Source organism: Mastacembelus armatus, chromosome 7 (assembly GCF_900324485.2).
Source record: "Mastacembelus armatus chromosome 7, fMasArm1.2, whole genome shotgun sequence".
Taxonomy (NCBI): domain Eukaryota; kingdom Metazoa; phylum Chordata; class Actinopteri; order Synbranchiformes; family Mastacembelidae; genus Mastacembelus; species Mastacembelus armatus.
In genome coordinates, this window is record NC_046639.1 from 731,711 (window position 1) to 742,332 (window position 10,622).

General features: G+C 43.9%; 1 protein-coding gene across 3 annotated transcripts; it reads right to left on the reverse strand.

Annotated features, from left to right (window-relative positions):
* Positions 1-2,777: 2,777 nt before the first annotated feature.
* dhh (desert hedgehog signaling molecule) lies at positions 2,778-8,148 on the reverse strand. Of its 3 annotated transcripts, none has more exons than XM_026331962.2 (4): positions 7,895-8,148; positions 7,117-7,467; positions 4,170-4,431; positions 2,778-4,063 (listed from the first exon to the last, which is right to left on the reverse strand). In XM_026331962.2, the coding sequence occupies exons 2-4, from the start codon at positions 7,423-7,425 to the stop codon at positions 3,243-3,245; spliced, it is 1,392 nt and encodes a 463-aa protein (XP_026187747.1). In that variant the 5' UTR covers positions 7,426-7,467; positions 7,895-8,148; the 3' UTR covers positions 2,778-3,242. The 3 variants fall into 3 exon arrangements, with proteins under 3 accessions (XP_026187747.1, XP_026187746.1, XP_026187745.1); XM_026331961.2 differs by having other exon boundaries at positions 7,117-7,521; XM_026331960.2 differs by having other exon boundaries at positions 7,117-8,147.
* Positions 8,149-10,622: the final 2,474 nt, after the last annotated feature.

Sequence of the window (10,622 nt, forward strand, 5' to 3'; positions counted from 1 at the left end):
CCAGGACATGCCTGTGGGTGAACGCGTGATAGATGTTTTTTTGGTTCTAATGATGAGCAGTGATGTACATGAATTCGTTTGGGTTCGTGTTTCTTAGTGTAAGTTAATTACGTAATTGCTGAGGATGAGGATCCCATCGTCGTTATTAATTCATTTGTCCGCCTCTGCTGCACCGACTGAGCGGCTGCCACAATCTCAAATAAATCGAGTTGTCGCAGGTTCACTGGTAACGACCGTGATCCAAGTTCCATTACTCTTCATGACACATCTCTGGCCTACAATGACGGTTTGTGTCAGCACTGTTTAGCTGTATTTCATATTTATTGCTCTATGTCCGGACGGTGTTCATTTTATTTCTTATGAAGCTCTATTGGAATGAACTATAATGCTCAGGCATCTAACACACAAGCAGGTTACACTTTACAACTCTGACACTCAATTGGTGGATAATCAGCAGATGATCTATTCTTTTTTTTTTAAAATATATGAGTAATTTCTTTATGTTTATGATCTTCATGAAAGGTGAAAGCAATCAGGGGTGAACATGTGGGGGTTGGACTGGTTATGTTTTGGCTTATCACTGCCAGAAAACCACAGTAGCATGAGTGTCCCAGGTTAGATAGGTTCAGAAAAGCTTTTATAAGAACTGTTAGTTTATTTATTGTAGTTAATTGTTAGTTATATTAGGTGCATTTGCTTTTTGTAAAGCTTGATACAGCCCAAACGGAGTTTTTCTGGAATAGCATTTGTGTTGTTCCATTGACTATGAAACTACACTATCAAATCTTAAGTCTACCTCTTAAATCAAGACACAGACCTCTCCATGCCTTCCTTTCATGAGCCACACTGTGAACCAATACACACCGTGAAACTCGGATATCACTGGAATGATCCAGTGAAAATTAGGTCTCAACCTCTGAGAAGGTCACAGGTTTAATCCACACCAGCTACTGTATATCTCCTGTTATGGAGCAGCACAGAACATACAAGTGATCCAGGTAAGGAGAAGAGAGTAGTGAAGATCATCTGAGGATTGTCTTTAATGTGAAGGTAAGATTAGTGATTTCACACAAATGCCCGACACACCTGAACTATGCTTGTATGCACCTGCTGCAGGGGGAGATCTGGAGCTGACCACTCTACACAAAACCTTCAGCTTCTAATGAAACCAAATCTGTAAACTATGCTTTTAGCTCTATGTTTTTTTAATAATTGTTCATTTGTACAACACAACTATTACTAATGGTCTCCATCTCCATCCATATGGACTCATTCTCAATTCTGTTGTCTGCCATACAAAAAATGTTGACCCAGTTTTTTATTGTGTGTCATGTGACTAAAACTAGTCATTGTGAAAATGTTCTGACACTTCATTTTGTCTCAGATAGAAATTTATTCTTTAGAGCATCTCGTTTTATATTGTTATAAAAGTTCATTGATAATTGGTAAAGCTCTGATGACAGAAAGGTGATGTGTGAATTTTTCAGGGCTTGAATGTCGGCTGTGCTGGTTTTCAATTTGAAAATAGGTTATTACTGGTCCCCCCTGACAGGATTAGTTAACTCCTCATTCAGCTTTAGCAAGATTGGATTAGATTTTGGGGGGCTGAGAGGGGTTGGAAGTCAGTGACTGATTGGCTGGTGGATGTAAATAGAGGGTGGGATTAGGACACCAATCCTCTCCTATTGGCCAGTCAAAGGAGCCGGTGCTTTCCCATCTGCCTCCTGCATCTCAAGGATAATCCCCTAGAATACCTCCACAGATGTTCACAACAGAACATAAACTCGAAGAAGAGAATACAGTTTGGATCTTCAATGTGCAATTTATGAGCCAAATATACTTTAACGTGCACTAAAATAACTTACAGGCCACAGTTTGGGCTGGTTGTAGTTTTTTTTGTTTTGTTGAAATTATATATATTTTAAGTCAATGGTTTTGATCCTATAGTGTATATGTTGTACTCAATGCAAATATTTGCCTTATTATCTGTGCTGTAAAAATGCATTCCTTGGAAAAATGACAAATCCAAGTTGGCTATGGTTTCATTGACCACAAATGTTTACCACTACAAGTATTACCATTGTATTACCATTACAAGTATTACCATTGTATTACCATTGTATTGCCATTACAAGTAAATGGGGTTTGCTAGAGTTGATTATTAGCAGTTATTTGTATACAGACATTTAGTAAGTAATACAGAATAAAATTAACAGGCATAATATCCATTCATCCACAAGGGGGTGTATAACGCTGGACTGCTTGTTCTGATAACTACACATTCATGAACATTTGAAAAGTTGTTCTACATAAAACCAAGCAGTTGTAACAGGTACAAACGTGTCAAAATGTACAGTACAAAGTGGTTTGGACCATAGATGGGACGTGGCAGAATAGAAAGTTGCTGACACAATGTACTGTACTATGCTATTTGTGGCTCAAACTGATCAGTGAAAACTAATTAAACTGTCTCTAAATCTGTATGAAACATAATAGCTCCCTTGAAGTAGCTCTGTGATAAGATCTGTAGCTGTGATAAAGTCAAAGTGGTGACACTGTAAAGGGGAATACTAAGTATGCCCAGGCTTTTCATTAACCAGTCAGACCCTTAGACAGGTTTTCCACAGACGCCTCAAACACCAGGACACATAATGGTCAACTACAAGCCCTGGGAATGATCTTTTGTGTCCCTCACATTTTTCAGGCAAAGTAATTTGTTTTTTGCAAGTTAAGCAAAATAAATAAATCAGTTAACAAAATTCACTCCATATCGGAAGAAAAAGCTCAATATGATGACATTTTAATGTGTTTTTATAGCATAAACAAGTGAAGACACACAATACATGTAGTGGAATTATAATAACACAAAACATGTATATATTATGATTCAGAAAGTACAAAAATAAAGATTCTATTGGAAAATTCATTCTCATCCCTTTTAGAATAATATATATTTTTACACGTAGAACTGAAATAATTAAAAGAAATAACATGATGTACAAATAGACTGTGGTACAGTCATTTTTGGTTTAACCATTTTTACACTAACCTGCTTAGACATTATTAAATTCAATCTTATGAAATGTCACTTAAGTATTAGCATATACTGCTTATCATTGTGGTGGATTATAATACAAACGGTAGTGAAAAAAAAGCAAGCAAGTCACTCCAGTGATTTTAATTTATTGAAGAGAAGAACAAGAAGCATCAAACGATACGGATCAAAGTTGCAGAGTGATGTATTAAGTCTGAAATGAGCTGGAATCTAAAAACATGCATCCAACACTATACAGTAATCTTGCATACCAGTGCACATTTGACCTCTGTCGTTGCAAAGAGCGATTCTCTTTCATTGCCATCTTCAGAGGTTCACTCAGATTGTCTTGTTTTCTCAGAAGGCCATTATTCACACAAACACCTGCTTGGCCCTTTGCGACCAAAGTGCTACGATGAAATGGAGTCTTAGTGCAGGATGTTTCACTGTCAGTGCTCTGATGTTCTTCTGTTGTCCCCCCCCAAAGTATCTGGTTGAATGAGGAGAGGAGCCGCAGAGGTCCGAACGCCCAGTGCGCTAGTCCGTGGTCCTCCACCAGTGCATAGCTGGATGCCAGCACCCCATCAACAAATAAAGTTCCAGCTTCTGTCAAGGGTGCATACACTCCCACACTCTCCTCTACTGAAATTGAGATGATTCGAGATGGATGTGCTTGACCCTGTGCTGTGTGGATGAGAACGCAGTCTCCCTTTTTGGCTCTGCTGGCAAACTGAGCCTGGTACTCGCTGATGTCGACTCTGCAATGGGCGGCTAAAAAGACCAAGTGATGTGGAGTAAGGGCCAGTCTGTGACCATCTTCTGTCTCCAGAGACAGAAAAACAGACCAGCTTCCTTGGTCCCAGTGCAGAAACAATAGGACTTGGCTAAACACGATTTGTCCTGTCCCAGACAGGGCCATGACTCTGTCCCCAGGAGCCAGTGACGACATGTTCTTCTGCCGCCCACCAGCTACAGTCACCCGGGCCCAGCCTGGGAAGCAGCCACCTTTTTCGACTGCAACAGAGTGATCTGCAGAAAAAAACCATAGACTCATACTTTGTTTAAAATGTCTCGATACTTTATACTGTGACAAATAACGTTAACATAATCAATCAACGCACACCCCCAAACCTACCGGCTTTTACGGAGCAGTGGATGTGATATTTGGACTCATAGTGGACCCAGTCAAAGCCAGCCTCCACAGCCAGCTGAGCGAGGAGACCGTACTTCTCCGTTTCCCTGTCATCGGTGGTTATATCCACAGCCCGGCCTTCATAATGCAGAGAGCCAGGAGGATGGTGGCCATCCTCATCCCAGGCCTCTGTCACACGCAAGTGCACCCCTGGCCACTGGTTCATCACTGCGATAGCCAGCCTGTTCAAACAGTCCTTGCATCGCTAAAAACAATGAGACAGGGGGAATGTGTTCAGTTTGAACTATAAAAACTAATAAATCAGCCAATATATACTGAAATAACAAGAAACTGCAGTACAGAAATGTGAAAAATAAGTTTGAGGTAGAGACCACATGGAGGGGCAGTGGTTAGCATCGCCACCTCACAGCAAAAAGGTTCTGGGTTTGAACCTGCCACCCCGACCGGGGCCTTTCCCTGTGGAGTGTATGTGTTTTTCCTGTGTCTGTGTGTGGGTTTTCTCCAGGTGCTCCCGCTTCCTCCCACAGTCCAAAGACCAGTGACTCTAACGTGCCCTTAGAAATGTCTGAGCGTGAGTGTCTGTTTCTGTCTGTCAGCTCTGTGATAGACTGGCCATTTGTCCAGGGTGAACCCAGCCTCTCGCCCAAAGGTGGGTCCATCTCATACAGTTATTTGTCTAAGAGGAAGCACTGACAAGGAGAAAAACATCCTATTCAGTACATACCAGAGTTTTGAACCAAATTTAAGGCGTCTTTTAAAAAATAATTTCTATTTATTTACACTGGCTCCAAATTGCTGAACCTAGAATAAGGAATTTAAAAAGATCAATAAGGACATTCAATACTGGCTTCACATTTAAGTGAAAACTAAAAATTATAACCGTTATCAGTAACAAACCGGAGTGACGAACAGCGTCCGTCATGAGAAGGAAAATAAGATCTAGTGGGTCAATGTTTGGCTTTTTAAATGCATTGTTGTAGCCTGCTGGGAAAGGAGGGAAGGCTTGGGTCAGGCAGCAGGTTTGTTTTCAGAGTTAAAAATACCGAATAACTGAATTGTGTATTATACTGACACTATTTTCTTTTACCTTTGGATATGTTTGCTTTATAAATATGGGAGACGTTATTACAAAAAGACTTCGGAGGTTAATTCTAAGATCATAATTACATTTCTAGTGTGTCAGTCTTTGCTTCCTGTGCCGTGTACAGAGACAGGCACGTCTGAGCCCCACTCACGTAGGAGTGACAGACACTTGTGATTATTTATTAACAGGGAAATGGCACAACCTAAGAAAACCAAGAGGTATGCACAGTATGCGACTCTTGCACACCTCAGTGCACAGAGAGACTTCAGTGCAGGTCAGTAGAAAATGATCCCAGTGTCTCTGGCTGCCAGGTTATGATTGTTTGTCTGCTGGCATCATCACACAATTCCTCCTCTACCCTCCTAAAGGCCATCTCAACCTTACTCAAACAATCCCAGTACACGAACAAAGATACTGTAGCCAGTTTGCCACATTCCTTGGCCTTTTCGACAGGGTGACAGAATAATCAAGGCCATTCTCTGCCTTTCTAGATTGTTCCAGGCATGACTTTCTCGGTTTCACCCCTGAGACATTTGATCAGAAATGTGCACAGCGGCTCTTAACACCCCCGTGGGCCGTAATGTTACACAGACTGTGTCAGCATTGTCACAAAATAGCAGGCTGCAAAATAATGATGTAGGCATCCGAAGCGATACACATCATCGTCTCAACACGTATTCACTCGTGATGTGCGGCTGAGTTGGAGAGAAAGCGAGAGAAGGTGATGAGCCTATGAGAGGAAGATGGGAAAAAAAGGAGAGCAACAGAGAACCGAGGTTGGGACTGAAGAGAAAGGGCAGAGGGGAAGAATGTATGGGCATGGACTTGGGAATGTGACAGCAAGAGTGAGAAAGTGAGAGAGATAGAAAACAAACTGGGTACATTTTTCTCGCAATGCCATTGAAGAGAGGCGTTTCATTGTCAGAACTACAATAGTCGCTTTTCCGACGGTGCCATTACTTCAGCAGGCGGGAATTTTGTATAGGCGACCCCTCTTAGTCTGTGAAATGATGCACAAAGAGCGTCTTTCACATCTGGGCAAAAGAGGGGCACACGCACACATACACACTCTCAGACTGGGCACCAACAGGGCACACATATGCAACCACAGATTTCCATCACATACAATCACTCAGGGAGGGAAAGGAACACAGATTCATGTCCTAAACAATCACAGAAAGCCACAGCATCCCAAAACAGAGTGACATCAGAGAATCAAAAAACCCTGAGTTCATTTAGAGAAGGGTGTCTCCAGTCCTTCAGGCCAATGGTTGTCATTGGGTTTGGTGGAGTCAAGTGCCTATCGTCAGTACACCAGCAGGTACTCAGGTTTTAGTGGCATGGCCTGATATTTCTCCTGGTAGACACAATGAGAACCTGCCATAGGAACAGATTCATTTCCAATAACAAAGACTTTGGTTAAAGATTAAAAGGAAGTGTTCCCAAAGGAGAACTCAGTCTTTTAAGGGCTAGTGTTGAATTACATCCTGATCTTCTTATCTCAGTAGAAGGGAGGGGAAGTTAAAATTTACACACTCTGTGTTGAGTGTTTGATTGTGTCCCTGGCAAAGGCAGGTAGTGCAGCGTATGGCAAACATGCCACGCCGCAGTCCGAGCTGCAAACTGTGGTCCGTCATGTAAATGTGGTCGGGTGATCAAGAGACAGCAGTGAGCATCAGTCTGCAGATGTCTGTGCTGTTGGCTCAGTTACTGTACTTACCACACAACAGTCAGCAGGTTTCACTGCGGTTACTGGAAACAAATTATCTAGTGAACCATCAAATTAAATTAAAAAGAGATCAAATCCTCAATCAAACTCAAATGGCAGTGATACACCAGCCTCACCTTGGTCATGAGGCGGTCTGCGTTGGTGTTCTCCTCATCCTTGAAGACAATGTCTGGGTTGTAGTTGCAGACGAGTTCGTTGAAGCGCTCAGAGTTGCGTGTGATCTTGCCCTCTGCTCTGCCGCTGGCCCCGAGGTTGTTCTCTGAGAAGTTGGGGAAAAACTGCTTGTAGTGCATGGCTGTGAGTTTCCTCGGCCTGGAGCGGATGCCGTAACCGGGGCCCGGTCCGCATCCCTGGACCAGCCAGATACAGGTCCAGGCAGCAAGCAGGCCGAGCTGTGCCAGGCGGGCCCACCAGGACTGCTTCATTGGGGAGGGTTGGGGCTCCCGGGGGTCAGTGGCTCACAGTGCCTACAGTGATGTCCCAGTTCCAGGTGTGTGACAACATGTGAATGAGGGTCAAATCTGGGCCCATTCCAAACCATGGAGTGTTAATGTTGAGACTTTTAATCATAAAGCAAACACAATATTTGGAACTGTAGGTAGCCTATTAGTTTTAGTGCATTCACTCTTTAGCTTTAAAGTAGTTACAGGTGTTCGGGCTCGAGGTTTTGGCTCCGACCAAAAGCTGAATGATCTGATTGGCTGGAATCTAAAGTTTCTGAAGTCTGGCATCAGTTATTGAAAATGAGACGACATTAGCTCTGCGCGCGACTTCAAACGTTTTCAACAAGCATCAGCTGCTTCTACGTCTCTTGCGAACTGAAAGTCATCTTCATTCGTCCGTCGCAGGTACCTGTCTTGACGCAGGTGTTTTTGTGGGTTTCTGCTCACTTACCGCTTCTCTCTCAACGCAGTTCCCTTGCGGAGACTCACACAGTGACGCACGCTAAAGCCCGACGACTCCCTGCAGCACCTATGGGCGCTCCTGAGACGCTCCCATCCTCTTTGTCCATCCAGAAACGCCTGCTGAGACTGTTTTTTCCTTCTCTCCTCCGTCCACCGCCTTCTGTCGCGTTTCAACGCTCCTGGCCACCTTGCACCAGCCATTGGGTCTTATTAGCGTCCGGACGAGATTGCCCTCCCTTCCTCTGCTCGCTCCCACTGCGACAGCACACGCCTCCACAATTCAACCTTACAAAGGACACATGATTAGCCTACTTATGTTCACACAATGACCCCCCACCCCCTCCATCCCAGCATAATTTAACGCTAAATAAAATTCTTTTCTCAAAAGTCAAATTAAGGATATTTGGAAAATCAGCTCATTTCATTTTTTTAACTTGCTCAATCAGATTCGCACTAACTTGTATTATTTCAAACAAATAGAGTATATTTACATTTACATTTCTTCACCTCAGCTGAATATCTTTGAAGCAACATGCTGTTTTTTTGCATGGACAGGTCAACTGAAGGGACTCTGTGCTCGTGTTATTAATAGACCGAGTTGAAGGTGAGGGCCCAAGCGTCCAGCCTTGACACCCCTGACTGTGACTTACAGTGCTGCCTTCCTGTGTTTGGGGAGCCAGCCTGACCCCCCTGAACCCAGTGCACCCAAGACCTCTCCACTGGAAACACCCGCTGACCACATCAACATATTATTTTTATCCATCTCAGAACAATAGCTGGGAGAGTCATAAAATGTGTCAGATAATGCCAGAGAGGGAGCAGAAAAGAAAAGGATCACAGTGTCTCAGGGGTCTGACATTTGTAATCGCAGGCGGAAACTGAAATTAATGGCAGATTAAAGGTTGAAGTGTGTCACTGTCCTGTCTCTGGCTTCCTGGAACACTCAATGCATCATGGCCAGTTTTTTCTTTCCACACTGACTTTGCTTCAAAGAATCTCCAGTCCACTCACAGCAGATAAGCTCAGTACTTTTTGGATGTTTATATACATAGTTTGTGTCATCGCATATCTCGACGATTTGCTGTAGCTGCATGTTAGAGATGCTTCAGGATTAAAGGCAGCCTCTTAACGTCAGGCAGAAAATGCCTCCCGGTGCTCCTGATCCAAACAGCTCTTATTATTTACTGTTGCTTATTGATGACACATAGGTCACCGAGCCCCACAGTGACCATGGAACGGCATTCCTGTTGGAGACGCTTCCAGAAGATCCCAGGATGTTGTAGGGAGGGGCGGCGAGGCGAAGCTGCATCTTCCTGTCCATATGATAAACATGGGTGAAGGCTCGAGTCTGGCCTGAGCAGCACAGATGAGATATATCAGCCTTCATGACAAACGCCGGGCAACAACTCAATCAGAAAAAAAAGAAAAGCAACAAACACTTTCATATCTACAATTACCCACACCAGTGTTTCGCTTCAAAGCCACACAAGAGGAGAGATTTCCATCTGACATGAAAGGGAAAGGAAGGAAACAAACATCTGCGGGTTCGAGATGGAAATAAAGTCATTATTATTAGTTTTTATTTTGGTGCCCCCATCCTCCTGCCTCCTCCTGCGTCCTTTTGGCTCTAGCATTTTACTCCCCCAGTTCAGGATGGGAGTACATGGCTGAGTGAATGGTTTGGTTTCCTGCAAAGCCACAGCACAGAAAACGAGATCTTTCCTGCCCCGGTTAGTCTACGCTGCTTTTTTCTTTCCAAACAGAGGCCTGTGCTTGCACCTGAGCCGCCTGTCACAATCGCAGCACGCCAGGTTTTCAGGAACCTGAAAAACTGCCTCCTAAATGGAGCATAGGGGATAATGACATCTTCAGCTAAAGATGGAATGAAACTGCTTGAAGCGTGTTTTAAAAAAGGCTTATAAAATAGAAGTTAGGTTTGGAAACAATGCTGGTGTTGACATCTCAAGTGTTTGTCTGGTCTCTTGGAGCTGAATAGACACTCTGCAGGATCCACTTCCTCAGATGGAGGCCGTTAGAGGGGACTGGGGGGAGAGGGAGGGGGGAGTCAAGGAACTGACACCTAACCACCTCCCTCTGCTCACACACTCACGTCCTTTCTCTTTGCCCACCACTGCACCACCCATTCCACTGTCTCACTGTGTTATCAGTGCAGGAAGAGGCAGGGTGGTGCATTCAGATGTTGTTGGACACACTGGATGATTCTTACCTTACGTATTCTAACTTCACAGTGTTTCCAGCTGTGCTCTGCCTAAAGTGATAACCTGACCCTGTCGCTGCACGTGTTCACTCCAGGTGTAGGTCAACACGTTGGCTCCAGGTTCACTTGCTCAGCCTTGACGTGGCCATTAACAAAGAGCAGCATTGAGCTCAGGTTGAGGCGATGCTGCACTGATGTGGACAATAGACTGAGAAGGGTGGAACTTCCTGGCCCAAGACAAGCAGGTCAAAGGTCAGATATGATGCTATATTTTGTCAGAAAAGAAAATTTTCATTGCATAATTACACAGTGGATGTTTAAAGAACTTGTGATGTTACAGCTTTCTCCCTAAAAACCCACGTCTGACTCACCGTTCCCCAGAGAAATCCAGCGCCCATGACAGTTGAGCGTGTGAAGCAAGTGTGCCGTGAGCGTGCACGCAGGATGGCGGGCAGCTATGGCAAATAGACAGTGCAAACCATTATCAGTTGATTAGTGA

Bases quoted from the DNA above. Each gene is read 5' to 3' on its own strand.
- dhh (XM_026331962.2), bottom strand. From the start codon at position 7,425: ATGAAGCAGTCCTGGTGGGCCCGCCTGGCACAGCTCGGCCTGCTTGCT. The intron at 4,432-7,116 runs GTGAGGCTGGTG...CATTGTTTTTAG, and splicing joins CAGACCGCCTCATGACCAAG to CGATGCAAGGACTGTTTGAA. The intron at 4,064-4,169 runs GTAGGTTTGGGG...TTTTTTCTGCAG, and splicing joins CCACTGCTCCGTAAAAGCCG to ATCACTCTGTTGCAGTCGAA.